The sequence below is a fragment of the Paralichthys olivaceus genome, chromosome 7, assembly GCF_024713975.1.
Source record: "Paralichthys olivaceus isolate ysfri-2021 chromosome 7, ASM2471397v2, whole genome shotgun sequence".
Taxonomy (NCBI): domain Eukaryota; kingdom Metazoa; phylum Chordata; class Actinopteri; order Pleuronectiformes; family Paralichthyidae; genus Paralichthys; species Paralichthys olivaceus.
In genome coordinates this window covers 10934292-10954326 of record NC_091099.1, presented here as the reverse complement: position 1 = coordinate 10954326, position 20035 = coordinate 10934292, and the positions used below count along the sequence as shown (strand labels likewise).

Sequence of the window (20035 nt, the reverse complement as noted above, 5' to 3'; positions counted from 1 at the left end):
ACCACAAACCAAAAACAATTGATGTAAAATCAAAATGGTCAGAGGAAAGAAAAGCAGAAATGAAGAGGTGGGTGTGAAAACAGGTCATGTAAGCTTTAGAATGTTTGCGTCTACGGTCCATTCACCTCCAGAGCAGGGCGGGGGTGAACATGCTCTATATATAACTGCAGTGAGGGCGCTTTGGTGTGGCTGCTCATCTCCCTGCCCTGTAACTGAGTCCATCTATATACGACAAAGGAACTGAAGTCCAACCGCAGCTTTCATTAAAGCCCAACTTAAACATAGACAGAAAGGTCCTCTCAGTTTCCAGATAATTATCACTTGAATATTCTTTTTTCCTCTATAATCAATATGGTCAAATACTTTTTTCCAGTTCAGTTCCAGTTAAGATATATGATATTCTCTACTGAACTTAAAAGTGCATCATATCTGGTGAAAGTAATATATTTTATATAATAAAAAAAGGCAGATTTCTGGCCTGGATGATATTGATCCTTCAAGGTTGACCCACAACCTCAGCTTGTCTGGATGGGGGCAAATAGCAGAGAAGCAGAGGCAGTGCTTCAATCTGGAGCCTTGTCTGTGATTAATGGGTGTGAATGTGACCCTAAGCCTGATGGTGGACCTTTGTACACTGGGGGCCACATCCAGAAACCAGCACACACACCACACACATACACACACTGTCTGGAATAAAGAGTTTATGTATGACGATGGTGAGTGTTTACAGCCTGTGTTGGCAACTTCCTGTATCAGCAGTGGATACAAGTCCAATAGTCAGACTTTACCTTTTGATAAGCTTGTCTATATGAGCAGGATCCTCACTGGCTGCAGGGTTGAAACCATGTCCCACACCACAATCCCTGTCCCTGTCTTTATCTTTTCGTCAAATTCTTTTTCCTCCCTATCTGTTATCAATGCATCACTCCTCCCTTCCTCAACCCTGCTAACTCTCCACCTATCTTTACTTCAGTCTCTCTGCCTCGCTCTGGGCTCCTGTACTTCTCTCCCCCCAGGCGCCATCACTCTTTCCCTCCCTCCCACAGGCTGGGCAGTAAAACAGGAGCGGGCTCATGGGAGGCCATTAACCACCAGAAACGTGGCATTAGACTTTGGCTGCAGAGTGAATGGCTGCAGACTCTTTTACACAACCACTGAACCAAAGTAACAGATCAGCACAGAGTCACAAACAGAGCTTTTGGGTCTGCGGCTGTGAACTGTGATCAGCTATTGATTAAGTACATATTTGAAACAAACAAAATTATTATTCTCCTTATTGATCTCGAATAAACACTACACAGAAAAACATTGGTTTAACATTTGCTGTTAATATAGTTGAGATAGAAAACAGGATATTCCATATTCCATGTGAATAAAAGTAATCAATGAAAATAATGACAAGAAAATATGGAGGAGCAGATCAGGAGATGGGTGGACAATCATAGCCCCTAATGTTGTGCATCCTACATTACCAAACACCTAGGGAACTGGTTATTTCTTGTCTTTTCTGGTGCAGTGACTTTGGATTAGGAGCTCCAAAGGATAGTGCACAGATTTATTGAGAAAACCTTCCATAATTTATAAATTGCTAATGGCCAGAGAAAGTCTCACAAGGCATCTAGGCAATAAAATCCTCTGTGAAACCTTCGGTAAATCAGATTTTTTTCCAGTTGCTCCATCTGCCATATTGTTGAAAAATATTATAGCAAACTTCAACTTTATGGGGAACTTAAATTTTCAGTTGAATACAGAAGTCGAGTTACAAATGGTCAGTTCCTTTGATCGAACTGAAACAGTTTGAAAACTCTTTGATCCGAACCTGTGGCACAGAGAGTCCAGTATTTGTGTCAGGGTGCTCATGTGTGTGAAGTTGTCTGGTTGAGTGCCGAACTGCTCGGCCCTCACCCTGTTCAGGACAGCTGCGTTGATGACTAAAGCAGAACTCGTGTCCCCTCCCTGCCACAGACACATTGACAGGATTTTCTACCCTCAGCTAGGCTTTAGTTGGGTGCCGGTCCTGCGTGTGGTCTGTAAGGCAATGCCCTTGTTATGAAGTGCTACGTGCTTGAGACGCTTACCTCGGGATTTACATGAGAGAGACGTCTCAACTGCTGTCTTGATGCAGCCATTTGTACACACACGCGCACTCCCACTACTGCCCCGATAGTGCCAGGTGGTACCGTCTCACTAACCGACATAGGCAGGCTCATTCTCACGTTGTTTTTGATGGGAGTAATACATTTGTCATGGAAATATATTAGAGCCACACACGGTGTCTAAAAGGCAGATTGAGTTACTAGCAGTAAGCTATCAGGGGGAGGCTCGAGTTATCATGACTGAAAAGAAGATTTGATGTTAATGTGTCACATGCAGTGACCAAAACCAAATGCTACTTTTAATAAAACAAGCTGAAACTCTATATTTTGCCGTCTACAAAAAGAAGTCCTGAATTTAATATTGCCACTATAATACAGATTAATCCTAAGAGCTGTATGTCTACAGTACATCTGCCAAGGAACTATCTAGACTGTTGATAAAACCACTTTAAAATTTGCTACAACTGGATTTTTATTTTGATCTGCACCAAATTGCTCTCAAAAATATTAGTCCTTAAAACATGTCTGATTTTTTCCTATCGAGATCCATGAATTATTCTTTGTGAACTCAACAAATATGTTTGAACCTAAAAATACTGGATCTGCCCCCTGATCCTGTTCCACATCAAAGTTTTCCTTGTTTAATGTGTGTCAACCAAATTTCATAGAAATCGTTTGAGTAGATTTTGTGCAACCCTGCAAATGAACAAAGCAAAAAACAAATGCAGATAAAAATATAAGCTTCTTGGCAGAGGTTAAGACCTGTATGGAAAATCATGCATGTGGGATTTAGATACAGTGAACAAACACAGTGCGTTTCTCTGAACCTTATCGGGGGTGAAGTCAGCTGCAACATGTCAACTGCAGGCAACCCAATCTGCATGCCACTCAATTAATTGAGTTTTCACTTGTGGTGGAACATGATCTCATACTTAGAGGGCTGAACTTTAAATTGGTTTCAGAGTTACAGCTCTTAATAGGGATCAAATAGAGATGTCTCAAGACACCTGTGTGTGTGTGCGTGTGTGTGTGTGTAACAAAGACCCCCCTACTGCTCCCCAGAGACAGGCTTGACACAGAAGCTAAGAATAGCTCTGGGTGTATTACCACCAGTTGGGGGGCTGAGAGGGAGTGACTGGTGCAGAAGAGGCAAGACGAGGGGGGCAGATGACACTTTGCCACACAAGAGATGACGAGTCGACACAGGAGCCTTTGTCCTTCATTGGTCATCTCTTTTACCTGGCATAGATATACACACATGACCTGACCGATGACCCCCTGTAACCTCCCAAAGTGAATCCACACACACAAATACTCCGCTGCTCCTTCTTACATGTCAGGCATGCACAGGGTTATGGGCTTTGGAGCCTAACCTCTTATTTTTAGACAGGGTAAACACTGGTCTGTGCTTGAGATGTCCATCATCACTGGGTGTGATGCCATGAATTGTAGGAGGTGGGTGGAGGAGATGAAGAGGAGGGGAAGGGGAAGAGCAGGCGGCAGGAGGAGGGAACAGAAGGAGGAGATGGATAATCATCAGGAAGTAGGATTGCCGGAGTGCTTAGGCACATTCTTGGCTTTGGATTCATGGAGACCTGGGGCTATTACCACTGATTAAAGGGCGCAGATGCAATCTGTATAACTGTTTGCTTACTGCTGTCAATTGAAAAGGATTCTGATTCCTCTGAAGACCGAACAGAGCTTCATTCACTGAATCGACATGTGCATGACGACATGTGCATGAAGAGTTAAAGACGAGCTGCAAAAACAACATATCAGTTGATGTCCAACAGCGTGACATGCTCCTCACATGTCGCACAGACACGCAAACAGCCTTCTCACATAACAGGTGAGAGGTGGTGACCCCGCACTAACAGCTCCATTTCCCCTGCCATCCAACACGAGAGCCTCAGCCAGGATCCCTGAATGGTTCAGAAAAGAAAACAGTGCGCTCTGTCAAAATAACAGCAGGCCGGCGGCTAAGTGTGTGTCTGTGTTAGCGTGTGGTGCTTGAATATAGTTATATTCAGGCCAGCGAAATAAGCACCCTGAGGTGACGCTGTACAGCAAGTATCTGTGATGATGTCTGATAATGACCTATCATTTGAGATAATTGGGTAATAGGGTTAATGGGTTTCACTGTGGTGCTCTGGGCTCATCATTACAAACAGGTATAGACGGCTATATTTGTGCCATCAACACCAGCTGTCCATATTCCTAATAGGATGAGCTGGAGATAATTGGCTGCTGGCTGTATTTTTATTTTGGGTTTGAATACAAGACTAATGGAGGGAGTCGATCCTGTGGACGACAGAGATACAACCAGAACATCGAGACAACGATAAAAAACAACATATTGAGACAGAGTACTGGAGCACTATTAAAGACAACATTCTTAGATCACAAAAGTAATGTTGAAATATCATCATAAATGATTATCTCCTGATTATGTTTATACATCCAGAAGTTTTTTGTTTGGTGACTACACAATAACACTTTTTTTGATCAGTGGATGTTTGTCACTACATGTCTGTGTCTTGTTTTGTAAATAACCAAATGAGATTAAGTGATATTGTATCCTATAAAAGAATAAAATTTGTAATATTATGAGAATACAGTCATGATTGAAAGGGAGAAAGTCGTAAATTTAAGGAGAATAACTCATAGTATTACGAGAAAGTCTAACTTTAAGAGAGAAAAGTCATAATATTACAATGTGTGTATTTATATATGTGTGTGTGTACAACAGAGTGGTGAATGGTGGTTCAGGGTTGTTCAGTGTACAATAGAAAGACTGAGCACATTACAATCGCAGCCCAACATCAAGGTCCCGCTTTCATTATAGATTTAATGACATGCTGGGTGGTGTCCAACTACATTTAACCTGTTCATCTGCATAATAGTACTTCCCTTACAGCCGCAGGGGAGTAATACATCTCTGTGATCAGTCTCTCTCTCTCTCTCTCATCTCTCTCCTGCACTGGTTCATACACCCTCACACACTCATACACAAGAACAAATAACCATTAGCATACACTTTGCATTAATGAAGCTCGCAAAAAAGGGTAAAGAGGACGTTTGTGTGCATGTGTAAAATACGATCCAGCCAAATGACTAGTTGTAAAGAATTATCCCCTTCAACATTAAATAGTTTGTCTTTCATGGAGCACATTATTGTAATGGGCATTTATCCTTTGCTATTTCTTTACACTTTTGGTAATGTTAAAACATGTAAAATTGGTTATTGGTTATTTGATCATTGTTCACATAAATAGTACAACTTTTAATAATAAATGGTTTTGTATTAATGAGACATTAGAGACAGTAGAATGAGGTTCAAGTTCATAATCTTTAAACCGTCTATTACTCCCCAGGTAGACATGAGACAACATTGACAGTGAGAGTTGAGTCTTCAATCCAGTGAGCAGTCCTGAACAGCTGGAAGGACTGAGCCCCATGAATCTTATAAAATGACACTTTCCACTGAGATTGTCCAACCATTCGTCAAGTTGATCGTGACTTTTATTTCATCTCTCTCTCTCTCAATAAAACACACACACACACACGCACACACACTGCGAGGAGGAATTCGAGCCACCATAAAATTCATTGCAGGTTGGATGTGACCTCCATCTCTGGTGTGAAATATATTCTCTGCTTATTCTGTCACATATTTCAACTTTAAGCATGGCTGAAGGAGCCATAAAATGGCATTCAGTGCGATAATCTGTCACTTGCAGAAGGCTATCGAACATCCTCTGCCCTGATGACAGCAGTGCCCTTCACACTTGCCAAAACTGGTGGCTTCGTACCTCTCATTGCAAACACCTCTGCTGCAATCTTACAGTACAAATATAGTAGTTGTGTAAATTAAGTTAGTATTAGTATAAACATCAAGGTACTTTCTGCTGTCTGATTTTGTCTGGAGTGAAACACAATAAATAGGACTGGACTGAATAAGTTCAAACATTATTATAGGTTGTAGTTAGGGTTGGTTCCCTCACCGGAGTAAAACACGGATTGAAAAAACAGGTACATGTTTTGGTATGCACCTCACAGTAGTTTGCATCCCACCACTAAACCCAGACAAGAAGAAAAAGAAGCTGTAAAAGGAATTTCGATGCAGCAAGTGTCACAACTCTCACTTGTAAAAATGCTAATCAAAGTACAAGCTAACAAACAGTGAACAAAAACTTTTTCTCCAGCTATAACTTTTCCAACTGGCAAATTAACAACCTTAAATCTATGTTAGTGAAGCAGTCGACGCCTCACGTAAAGTTTTATCGTCCATGGAGGGTAGAACTTCTTCGGTGCTGCTTCCTCAGCTGTAACAATAGCTGCGACTGCTGTGGAGGACGAGGCTTTTAGACTTTCAAAGTCAGTACACTGTACAGTTTTTGTCTATATTTTGTGCACCAAACCCAACGTCCTATTTTTTGCATATCTCAAAAATCACTAATCTTATGAAGACATAAGACTGTACCAAGCATATATCAAATACCATGTAAGTGGCACATAGCATACTTATTTTGATTTGAGACGCTGAGCATGAGTGCATCTGTGTGTCTGTGGGTCGAGAGATCTTTACCCTGGAAGACAGGAATGTTCCTGCTACGAAACAACATGACAACCAACATGCACATGGATTTTTGGAAAAACATCAAAGACCGAGCCATATGGGTAAAGATACCTCCACCACAGGGCGGAAGAAGGAAGGAAGACAGCAAGAAAGAAGCTGGATGAATATTATAAAAGAGAAAATGGTCCATTTTACATTCTAGTACAAATAATATTCATAGTAGGCTGCCATGTGTCTGGTGACGATTATGGAAAGTAATTAGTCGGCAGTGGATGTAGAATGAGCTCATTAAGACAAATGCGAGGAGATGGAGGCTTATCACAGTCAAAGAAGCCCAGGCGGCTTCTCCTTTATTGAAAAGGACTGAATCATCCATCATGCAAATCTTATTTAAAATACAAGGAACACATGTGAAGGCCTGCTGCGACCACAAGGCCATGACATCAGTTTTATAAAAGATGAAGCAACGTATGCGACGTAGAGCCGAGGATGTCATTTTTCATTTCCAGCTGTACACAACAGGCCTCGCAAACTGGACCGCTTCTCCTCTGATTCATTACTGGAACGTATGAATGGTCCATGAATCTGAAAAAGGGATTTCACTCAATAGGAGCATGGCTGTTCCATCTATCCTCACAAGTGAAGCTGATTAATACTGAGAGTGCCAACACTCACTGCTTTTGCGCTGTTGTGTCTTTCCGGGGGTGCCAGTCCTGAATCTCATTAGCAATCATAAATAGAAATGTGACACGTCAAATGGACAGTCTATATATATACATATATATATCTCAGTGTGGTGATGATACTTTTCATGCAGTGCGGTTAGTAGCACTTAAGGTCACTACAAATCAGCCTGCTGAGTTTTAACGGTTTGGGCCATGTTGTTATTCACCCTGTCACTGTAGCTTCTCCTTTTATTGCTTCTTCTGGAATGAAACTTTGTCCACATTTTGTAATGTTGTGGATTTGGCTCGGCAACTGGGGGATTCAATCAAACACCCCTTGGTCTCAATAAAACAGTTCTGCTTGGAAGTTGTCCATGGTGAAAACAGAGAGCACCACTGTATGTGTTATTGCAAAAGACAAACTGCTTGTTTGCAAAACAGCTCGTGTGGACCTTGTAAAATGGAATTGACGAACCAAACTAAGCATGCAGAAATGTCTTAAAAAGCTCGCCCACAAATGTTTTCGGTTAAAGAAAACAAACTCTGGTAAATGCTCGTTCATGCAACGGAGACGTGGGAATAGATGTGGCTGCAGCTGCAGGCGTGACAGTGTCTCAACAGTGGGGAGTGGAAATCCACAGCTCTGCAGCTGTTACAGTGACAAACTTTTCATCTAAGCTTTTGATCTCCCGATGCTGGCAACTCATCGCCATTCACACCTCTGGAAAATACTTAGAGTGCACCGAACATGCGCACACACGGTTGCACACATACAGACTTTAAAGTGCACACGCACACATACACGAGTCTCTTCACCACCATGTTTGTCAATGTGTTAAACTGGACTATGAAAGCGTTCCTCAAGCTAATGAGCTGAAGTCCCTGTTATGTGAGCCAGCCGCTAACATTGGCTTTTTTATGCAATTCGTTATTTTCTCTCTATTTCATTGCCACTGTCATTACTTGACATTTGTGTGGTGTTACAGAGGTGTTAAACACAAGCAGTATCACGTCGTTTGGCAGTATCGAAAGGTATTTATACACTAACATAAAAGAACATTACATCTGAAAATTTCCAACTGTCATGCACTAGAAATTATCAAATAAAATCATGTTGTGGCTAAATGGCTGTAGGAAACTGCAATGCACAGAAAAAGTAGGATTAACGCGGATATGCATAAAATTAAATGATTTGTATTATTGCTCCCAGCGCATCAGGTCATTCATAAATATAAAGTTTGGTGGCTCACTGCTGCCTATAATGACGTGGCATCACACAGACTTTCATATTATGGACAAAAACAGGAGTAGCTTAACAAATGCTATTAAAACACGTGTAAGAAGCTGAAGAACTACAATCAAATAGCTACCGAAGGAAAAACACAGAAAAGGCCACATTCCCACGGATAAGTTTCCCAAAAGTAAAGTAGACATGCACCATGCCGACCGGCCTGCAGCACCGTGTCTTAGTGAGCGGGTGAATTATTGACCCCAACAGGTGAAAATACTACTTTTAAAACTCCTGCTTTTATTTCTCATGTCAAAAAGCACAAGGATTTCGTTTCTTACCGTTGAGTCGAACATAAGGAGTCAGGACTGAAGCCAGTGTTGCACCGTGTTTGGTTTCATCTGCCAAATCCTCCGTGGTATGATGTGATGTGGCGTATGACTGAAGAGGGAGGAGATGCCACAGCATGCCATCAGGCTGTAGATGGATACTAATCCCATTCAAGTGAATAGTAACCTCTCTCTGCTGCTCTTCCGCCTGCTTCCTCACCCCCTCATCTGATAGCCCCGAACGCTTGCCAAGTATCTAATTCAGTCTCTAAGCTGAATATGATGAAAACCTTTTCACTCTTTATCTCCTGTCTTGCCCTGCTGTTCTGTTAGTGGCCTCAAAAATAACTTTAACACTGAAAATCACTGGAAATGTGGCTGGTGGGGGGGGCTGAGAGATAAGGGGACGGATAAATGCTCTGATGGGTTCATCTCTCTCTCGTTGCTTAATCGTCAGGACTCCCAACACGTCCATTAGTGTTAAATTTAAAGTCAAAATCAAAATCAAATAGTGATAACAGGATGGTGCTCATTACGGCCTATAAATAGACTGAAACACTATGAGCACCAGCCTGTACCTCTTTGCTTACACCTGATATCCAATGCATCAGGGGAATATTTTCCAAATGACATTAGAGAATATAGTCCATGTGTCCACAGAGCAAAGCAAGGATAAAGTAAAGATATGTGACCAATTGGAAAAACCGATCGGAAGGCTAAAGGTCAATGAGGTGTGGCATCAAACTGTACTGAAAGACGTATCCATTTCATGGATATGTGCACCGTGTACAACCCCCAGGCTGTGTGGATGCTGGCAGCAATATGAGACGCACACAGACACGCAAATACACACATACATGCATGCACACATAGGAATGTCGCTCTGTTCATATACACACACACCCAGCTTTACCAACACAATGCAGTCCCTAATGCAATAATATTAATGCTGATGCACACATTCAACTTGATATGTCAATTCATTTAGTGTATTTAATTAACTGTAAAATATGAGAGTGGCAGCTGCAGACCTACAGGATGAATATGTCTGTATAGGACATATCTTATTCATATATTTTATATTCAACTTTAAAATACTACTGAACACAAAAATGTTTAAACATGTTAACTGCAGTGATCTTGTTTTTTTAAGTTATTATTTGGGTTTTGACAATTGAACTATTCATTTTATCATTTAAAGTGTGAGACGGACACTATCTCAAACATCTCCAGACTGGATCCTCTGACATCGTATAACTTAATTTCTGCAAAGTGTTGTATAGAACTTATATAGTTGTGTAATAAGCTTCAGATGATAAGTCTGTCAGCCGTCATCAGGTGAATCACAACAGTCCACAAAAGCTTTTATTACTGTGAGTGCTGCATCATCACTATAATTAAAATTAAAGGGTGCGACTATTGTTGGGGTATGACTGTGTGATGCCGGTGAAGATATGAGCGATATGGTGTTAATTTGTTGAGGTAAATGTAATCCTGAACGTGTCCTTGTGGCTGTTTCAATAAAGTTTGGTTTGTGTAATCAGTCAAGATAATTATTCTCCCTTTGAAATCAAGTTATAAATCTATGAAAAGAAAATTATAACCTTTCAACATCACTTTTACATATTCCAAAACAGGTTTGGGGGGGGGGTTCTTTGCTTTATTTGTTTGTATTGTGTTATCATTCTTTTTTGCATTTGTTCAAACTTAATACTTCATGAGATAGGATGTTTATTGTGCTTTTTAAATTTAAATTTAAATTTCTTTAAATAAGGTTACATTCTTGTTCAAGAAATTTGTATTAATATATTGTGTAAATTCTGTTACACAAAAACAAATCTGGGTTTGGTTTAGGGTTAGCTTCTCCAACATGTACACATATGTCCTCTGAGTGTGAAAACTGAAAACCCATACCTAATAAATAGACAAAGCACCAATCCTGTGGAACCATTCCTCCGTATCCAGCGAGTGATTCTCATCCACTTCAAGATCAAGTATATTCCAACATCAACCAAACACAATCCCTTCGATTATTTTCAGACTTGCACATGAAATGACCATTTGCTTTCATCTAATCCTCTGTATTTATTACACCTTGAACCTGGTTTGGTCAAAGTTAGGCCACCGCTGAATCAACATACGCTACAACATAATGTGTTGTATGTATATATATGTTCATACGGTGAAATTGTCAAAAATCTGACTCAGTTTAGTAACAGAGCTGAATTCATTATCACCGACCATATCCCTGGGAGTCAAGCAGACCCAAGGCTGTTTGAATGGGATCTTATGAGGAAATAACACATGTATGTTAATCTACAAAATTGAGCTTGAAATTTGAGTGCTTTCCTCACACTGATGCATGGAAAATAGCTGAAAATCATCGCCGTCCCACAATGTTCTGGAAGATTTCCATGTTTACTCAGCTCATTAACCTTCGTGGCTGAAGGTATTCTCTCGTGGGTTTGGATTTCCACACTACGGGGCAGACAGGGGACAGGCACAAGTTGTTGTTACAAATCATGAACTGCACTATCCACTGTTTCTCTTTCTTCTTTTGGCCAAGATGCATGGAGTGAAGATAACTAAGAGAGATGGAGGAGAGGAAAAGGCCAAAGGGCTCATTGAAGAAAGTTCAGAGTTCATCTGTGGAAGATTAGTGGCCAGCAGACCTTCCATAAACTACCAGGGCGTCTAAGATAAAAGGCGCGAGAGGAAGCTTGCTCCTTCTTGCATGACAGTGACACAGCACCTTCACCCCTCAATCAAATCTTTGTTGAGCATCATAACTCACCATCGTTGTGGAGGAGTAAAAACTCCTGTCAGCAAAAACCGCGGTGCAGAGAGGTGATCTCTCTGCACTTTAATATTTGTAGATGTACTATTCGAGACTGTTGGTTCAGTGTTGAATAAAGCTGAGCACGAACAGAAACAAATAAGCCAACAATGTTCTCAGATCCTGTAATGTGAGACTGGACTCTCCTCATAAGAGCCCATTTTAATTAACTTTTTTGAAAAGGCCTTATATTTATTTATTTATTCTGTGATGTATACAGGACCACATACTCTGGACCTTCATATTATAATCACTTATCTATTATGATTAATTAACTGGACTGGAAACTTGATCACTGTATGTGGAAGCTCCTGTATAATCATTTTCCTTTTTAATTTATTTTCAAAATACAGGAAGAAATTATCAATACCTTTCTTTCAAAATCAGGAAGAAACCACATATTTCACTTTTTCAGTCACGTCGCTGTGTCACCACCAGGTTAAAGAGTTCTGTATTGAAAACAGTTGAGTCCATCACAGGTAATAAAATGATTGTACAAAAGATCCTTGATCCCACAGATAATTAGGAGACGTCTCACAGAGACAAACATCCCGGCTGTAACCGACTCGCTCACATCAGCAGCAGTTGTGGACTTGTGGTGGTTATACAATCAGAATGTTTTCTTGTGTCTCACAAGGGTTTGTGTGCAGCTTTTCCCTGCCATGCAAAATAAAATACTTTCCCATGTCCCAGCAGGGCAAGACATTTGTAAGTAGAGCCAGTATGCCTGTTGCATAGATTTTCAAACCTGCCAGAACTTTTGATAAAATCTTATGGAGTATTTGCGAAACGGGCTGGAATAAAAGATGTTTGGAAACAATGATGTAGAGCCTCACTACCACTTCCTGATTGGGTCTTTTTTGGTCTAGACATAGCCTTTGCTGATTTGTCAGGCTCCTACCACATGACTGGTGTGTTGGTATGGAATTTTTTGTAGAACTAAAACTGATATGGAGCCAAAACGCTCATGTGGACAAAGATTGTTTTAGTTTGAAAACGCCATGTTCTAACTCATACATATGGATGTAGCCTAAGTGCTGTGAGCACCGAAACATTACCAGAAGTAACAATGCATTAGTGTAGCCTGCAGGTAACAGTGAAGTAAACAGTGTCTGTATCTGACAAGTGTGAGTGAGGACGATAGGTCCTGCCTGCACATCCTGAACTAAGGAGAGATCACGAACTGGCATAAATTGGGTTGAAGCAGAGCACAGGTAGTCATTACTCTGAGGTAACAACTGGTTCACACACATACCTCTATCCCTTCCAATACCCTGAGGCGGTCATCAATACCACCCAGCCTGACAGCTTCCATACAACACTCGGCTGTGTCCGCCCAGGCCCAGAAGTTCACTGTCAACACCTGACAGACACACACATCTGCACAGCTGTAAATACCCTGTAATATAGAGGCAGATACGCCTCTGTGGTCTGACATCTCATTCTCTCCCTCTAGTCTTTCCGTCAGCGTGTTTGATATCTTGATTCTGCCGTGCCGCTCGCTCTGAGACTGTGCTTATTAGAAAAACACCTTTGCTTTGAAACTCTTGCACCTGGGAACACTTGCAGAAACTGACACAGCTATGTGGTCCGATTCAGGTCAACAGATATTGCACAATTACAATGGTCATTTGTTAGTATTCTAATGAACAGTGGGCAGCGACACTCAACACCCTTTAAATTATAGGAGGTACATAAATATGTTACATGGATGTTTGTTTTATTTATATTATTTGAAAAGAACCCTAAAGCTCCTCTCTCATGTTTTATGGGATATATATATACTGTAGATATATACTGTATAAATATATATAATAAAACTTTTTTTCATAGTTTGTCTTGTGTCTACATTTCAGTCCCAGTTAAGACAGTCAGGTTTTTTTTATTGGAGCTTCAGTCATGAAAATAGCAACTTAAGTCTTTGGCTTTATTATAAATTGTTATCTGAATTAACTTATAAATGTCTTATGTCCAATAAAATAAAATAAACCACTTTTAAACCCTTTTTAAATTAGGGCCAGTTTGACCATGAACAATTCTCTTTCTTCTTTAATACAACCTTTGCCAAACAGTGGTTGAACTCTAGTCTCGTGCACTGTACCTGATGGTGGTAGGAGTTGTCCATGAGGGTCACTGGACACAGGGAAACCATTTCTACAAATGTCTGCATGATGTGCTTTGAGTGAAGCCACAACAGGAGTCCTCACTCATTACACCGATCACATCAACCTAAGCACTTCCTTCCGCAAAACCTCTCCCTGGATTCTGTTTTCTTGGCCACCCCCCGCTGCTTCTGTCTGCCTGTCTATAGCAGCAAGTCATCTTCACTCATAGGTTCCTCTCCGGCCAAATGAGAAGGTCAAGTTAACGTGTGCACATTCAAGCAGCGTACTGAGCAACAGCCTGACGCACAACTCTGTGCACGCTGTGAGGAGCTTCCTATGAGGAGAGATAACTTCAGACAAGAGATCTTTTATGCAGGAAAGGGCAGTTACATCAGAGCAGACACGTTAACATGAGATGGCCGGAGGCAGAATCATTTGTAACATTCTAACATCACCAACTTGCTGTTGGCATCGTTCAAATTTAAAGAAACAATACTGGAAAGTCAACTGGTCCTGTCTTCATATAACCTTTGCATTGTCTTATTGTGCTATTGACACAGTGTTGCAATGGGACATACATCTGTGGATCTCTGCCGGATACAAAGCAGAGCAGTCTCTGAAATTTTGTTTTGGTGCTCCCTTCAGTTTTTTCACTTGTCTCTCACCTTTGTTTGCAAAATCATTATAGAAGAATAAGTGGAATAAGCGAGCACTCAGGAAGCAGCACAGAATTCTGCCAGGGGACTATAAATAAAAGCATGTTTACGTGCTTGTTTTATATTTTTATCATTGAACTCTGTTTTAAAGCCTGTTCTCGTCCCTTCTCCTAGTCCCTTCACTGTTTCCATTTTTGGGGAGATGTTTGTTCTTAGTAGCCGACTGATGAATAAACTATAGACGAAGAGGAAGTGTTTGAAATATTTATTGTCTTTGTTACAAGAAATCACTGTGGAGAAAGAAACTAACTGGGAGACTTGAATGATGTTCGTGTGTACAGAGTGTAAAACTCAAGTAAACATGTTAAAAACAAAGTTCCACTGCCAATCATTTCACCATAGACAGTATTACACTAATCATGTGTGTTGATAAAAACACATAAGACAATAGAATCAGAAATATAGATGAATATGTACGTTTTGAATATCTCATAATCAGTTTGGTGCATACGTTTCTCCGTATTACCTGCAGTATTTGAGCAGCTGATCTAAAATCAAATTGAAGACGATAGCAACTGTTAAGTCCGTTAAAACAGAGGAACACCCATGACTTTGATAACCTCAGGCACAGAAAGATCCGTGTCATTTTCTTATCAGCATCAGATGCCTGCCCTGTCTATGATATTATCTACATTATTATATAAGTCTAACTATGCAGTATTTTTCAGGTCATGCACATTGGCTTGTATAATTCCTCCCTTTCATGCTCATGCCACTGATGTCAAGGCCTTTACAGCTTTACCAGTTCATTTCTGGGAACCTGTAACTCACATGCTGTCCTATGGCTTCCTCCGAGGACGTCCTGTCTCTTTCAGGCTTTCATTAAACAGGAGAGCAGCTGCCCCTGCATCATTATGACATCTGCATACAGTGTACTGCTGCTGCTGTATCAGGAGAGGCTCAGCTGAACTCACCCCAAGCCATTCTCAAACTTGAATAGATTTCCTGTGCACTGATATTTGTCTCTTCGCAGAAGTGAAGCAAGCAAGAATTCAGAAAACACAGCGCTCACAACAGGTTTATTTAAATAACTGGGAAAAAAAGAAATGGAAATAATGAAAACATCTAATGAACCTACAGTTCTTATGTTAAGGGTTTGTACAAAAATATGCTATTTTTTCAGCCAAAACATAAAACAGGATTATCATCAAAGTATATAGATTAGACTAAAATGAGCATGCCATATCTCCTGTACATGTTATACAAATATTTACAGTCATTCAACATGAATGCATTGTCATCGCCATGAGCAAACTCTAATTTCTTTTATACTACTACAGAGATTTTCCTGTGAAACAACTGAAATGTTCCTACATAGTTAACACCTAAAGAAATGACATACTCTCAGAATAATGCTACGTTAAATTGCTAGTTGAAATTAATATATTCATTATGAACTATTTCAGCATTAGTCTTTCATGCCACTGATTAACTCTGGGTTATCTGATGCTTGCCCACAGATCTGTCAATGCAATTTTACAGTTCTGTCACGTCCGGGGAACATTCACAACTAATCCTGATTTTTAAATGCTGTACCTCATCCCTCATTATTCTGCCATCCTCACCACCCAGCCTCTTTCTCCCCCTCCCTCCCTCTCACTGTTGTGTCTCCTGTTCCTGCTCTTCTTCATTTCCTGGATGTGCTTCCACTTGCCAGCTCCCAGGCCTCGTCCCCGCGCCCTCGATGGCCTCTTCTCCAGCCACAGCGAGTCGCAGTACTCCTCCAGAGAGCCAAAGGGCGAGCTCATAACTCGCAGGTAGTCTTTGTACCATTGGCGAGTCTCTATGCCGTGTCGTGGCTCCACCACGGGGTCCTCGCTGGGCTTGGGCTTTCCCTCCAGGTGGCCAGGTGTAACAAGTTGAAGTGTGAGACGGAGAAGAGTGTGGGTGAAGCGCGTGTGCTCCTGAGCTACGCAGATGTACACACCAGCGTCAGAGGCGTGGAGGGAGCGGATCAGAAGGCCTTGATTGGTGTGAACGACACGATCATCCAACCTGACCTGGAGGATAGAAAGAGCATAGAGTAAGGTCATTTTCCCACAGCTGCCTGCAGGATACACTCACCAGCTGGTGCACAGTACAAAAATCTTTACTACAAAACAAGACATTCCATGTTTCAAGCTGGCTGCACGCTACAAACACACGCTCGGTACCTCCCACCCTGTTTTTACACACATACATCTTCATGCCTGATTTTTGCCCAGGGTGCATTAAACCTGGTAATGACCCTGAAACAGGAAGCATATTGAATTGAGTGTGGTGATTGTCACCCACAGCTTGTTGGTGAGCGGTCATCGCGTGGTGTGGAGCGATTTGTAGATGCATGAGCGTCAACAAAGTAAAAGAAAGGTTTTCGAACAAAGGTGTGTGTAGGTGTGAGGATGAGGTTGAGCTTAAGAGCATGCAAGTTAGGGCATTTCCATCTCTATTAACAATGAATGCAAGTCCATGCAATCACCAAAGAAGAATTCCATGTGAGTGTGTATGTCTGTGTGCGAGAGTGCATGTGCTTGTTGTAAAGGTGCAAGGGTAAGTAGTGTGCTAAATGTTTACGGTCCACCATGATTCATCTGGTGGCGCACTCGCTGTCAGGACCTAAAACAACACAGCTGTTTACAGAAGACAGTCAAAGAGCACCAGAGTGTGTTTGTCCGGAGTGTATGTGTGTGTGTGTGTGTCCCTGCATGTGTGGGTGCTTCAAAAGCATACCTCACACAAACCTACTCTAACTGCCAGAAGGTGTAAGTGATAAGACAGCTACAGAAAAAGGCCAAGGTGAAATGTAGCAAACCATGTGTATGTTTTGTGGCTTTGTTTTCCCATTTTCTTCTACACAAAAGCATCTGTATGTATGTATGTGTGTGTGTGTGTGTGTGTGTGTGTGTGTGTGTTTGTGTAAAGCTCTGTGGTGGTTTCCAGGTCTGACACTGATGATGTGTTGTCCAGGCAGAGGACAGGCCTCTCTGTATCTTGACCCTTTCTCACATTAGACTTTTACTATCACATTCTTGTTTGCTGGCACAAAAGGACGTGGAAAATGTAAAATCAAATGTGTGCAAAGTATCTGCGGAGTGAAGAAAACATATTTCAGTCAGTTTTAATGTTTGTTTGTGTGCATGTTAATCTGTCTCAGCTCTTCCAAAAAAGAGGCATCTGTGACTAAACAGCAATGCCAAACATTTTAACTCACCCAGATTGTCTGTCTGTCTGAGTGTCTGTGTGGGCGTGTGTCTGTGAACTGGGGCATCTGATTAAGTCAACAACATCCTTAACCCTCATCGTAAAAACAGCAATGCAGCTTTAAAGCGGATTGTACAGAGGGCTCTGACACATTATTTATCATGTATGAGTGAGCATGCACTTGGAGTGATGTGATCTTAGATGGCTTCTTGAAAGAATCACAACTGTGAGGTGGTGCTTTCCCTGCTTATGTCACCCCCAAGTTCTAATGAACACTTTGCATCATCCATGCTTTTCTTATTACTAATTTTCTAATGGGCCAGGATTCCAGGCTCCAGGAGGTGAAGTCAAACACACACACACACACACACACACACACACACACACACACACACACACACACACACACACACACACACACACACACACACACACACGCATCTCTTCCAGCTCACATCTTTATTAGCTGATTTTTACAAGGGGATAAAAGGGGGGGAGCGTGCGTATGTGGAGATTTGTATTTGAGTAAGCTGCAGGTGCTGTGAACAGCTGGTCGACGAGGACTCTTCTTTCAAGACCCATCGGGAGGCGGCGTGCAGCGAGCGAGGGAAGAAACATTTAAGGGAAGAGACTGTGGGAAGTCACGGAGGCGACATAGAAAAGTATGAGCAAACAAAGCCAACGAGTGGGGAGCGTGAGGGCAGGAAGTGAGGAGAGATTAAGGCGGCGCTGGTGAGAAGGGGGGGTGAATGACAGGAGAGGAGATGGGATGACAGACAGGGGGAAACGGGGGAAGAAAAGCACGAGGGAGTGAGAGGTTGAAATGAGCCAGACACTTCCGACATCACCTGCTCCGATATCACACAGCTGTGAGAGCAGGTAGATACAAGGATGAATTCCCAAAACCAGCTAGATGAATGGAAGGAACAGATTTATATGTGTGTGTGTGTGTGTGTGTTTGCTGTTTGAGCCAATCACAGTCTTGATTTAATTAATACGATGCAGCTATTTGGGCTGAAGTTTATTTTTGCTTGACACAGCTGCTGGTCAACACAAAAAGCCAAAACTATAACTGAAAGAAAAAAGTGACAGTGAAGTCATGAGGAAATGATCAAATAGCATCGATTACAAGGCAGCGTTTGGAGAATTCTTAAAGTAACAAGGATGCAAACAAAACTAGACACTTCACCCTGGCTAAGAGGCAACCGAGCCAAAACATAAAAGCACATTTGTGTATTTCATCACGACATGTTGCCTGTGACAATAACAATGAGGCAACTTTGTGAAGCATTAGACTTACACTACTTGTAGAATCATAAAAGAATCTCACAATATTTAGATATACAGAGTTAAAAATGAGTTATTTCTGGACTGACATGTTAATTAAATATTAATCTATGAGAGAATTACTAGAAACAGTTTCCCTTTGTCTTCGGAATTCAAACATCCGAAACGTTCACTGGCTGCTGAGCTGAAGAATTGTATTCATTTATTTAATTCTTAATTCATTCATCCATTCAATGCAACGTCTGTTGTACTATAAAGTTGCGTTCTCTCATTTGAATATTTTTGCTATGAATGCATAATAACCCATCAGTGGTTTTCAGGCTTCAGTCATAATGTAAAGATGTGACATATTCAGTATGACAAACTTTTACACTTTGCTATAAAGCTTCACCTTTGTCTGAATTTGTATCTAATGAATCATCACAAAGATGATGACTAAAGATAATTATTATCTTGAGGCTGCCAGTAAGTCCAGGTGGTGGCTCTCTCTCCTTCGTCATTGGCAGACAATGAGTCACCTAAAAATGACTCCACGACACCCTGCTCTTATTGAAATCACTGAACTTTAACTGTGAAGAATAATTCTTTATATTGTTTCTATTATGTTGTATATACGTTTCCCTGCCTATCACATGACAATCCTGTGGGAGGAAGACCTCCTGCAGTCACTCCCTCATCACTTTGTCTAGAGTACAATAGGTCACATTGCATAGCATGCCTACACACACAAACACAGAAAACACCCCATTGTCTTCATTACCTCAAAACACATGGCCGTCCCTAGGGAGCGCTCTGTTATGATTTCCGCTGTAGGGGATCATAAAGACACACACACACACACACACACACACACACACACACACACACACACACACCAAACTAAAAAGCACGGGGCTTTCTGCTGCACTGGTCTATAAAGGACCACATGGGTCTTTAGTGGCCTCTGCACCTGTCGATGTGTTTACATTCACCCCTGAGAGCGAGGACAGGCGGCCATTTGTGGGAGTAAATAAG

The 20035-nt window shown here is 41.4% G+C and overlaps 1 protein-coding gene and 1 long non-coding RNA gene across 6 annotated transcripts in view; both read right to left on the bottom strand.

Annotated features, from left to right (window-relative positions):
- Positions 1-6746: 6746 nt before the first annotated feature.
- LOC138410796 (uncharacterized) lies at positions 6747-9223 on the bottom strand. Its single transcript, XR_011243392.1, has 3 exons — positions 8910-9223; positions 7351-7388; positions 6747-7260 (listed from the first exon to the last, which is right to left on the bottom strand). It is a non-coding gene; the product is annotated as an uncharacterized lncRNA (long non-coding RNA).
- Positions 9224-15556: 6333 nt separating this feature from the next.
- sema3d (sema domain, immunoglobulin domain (Ig), short basic domain, secreted, (semaphorin) 3D) overlaps positions 15557-20035 on the bottom strand; it is a 54459-nt gene continuing 49980 nt past the window's right edge. For all 5 annotated transcript variants that reach the window (XM_020078904.2, XM_020078903.2, XM_020078905.2 and 2 more), the window contains exon 18: positions 15557-16554. In XM_020078904.2, coding sequence (XP_019934463.2) covers positions 16102-16554 — 453 coding nt within the window. In that variant the 3' untranslated portion in view covers positions 15557-16101. The remainder of the gene's footprint in view (positions 16555-20035) is intronic.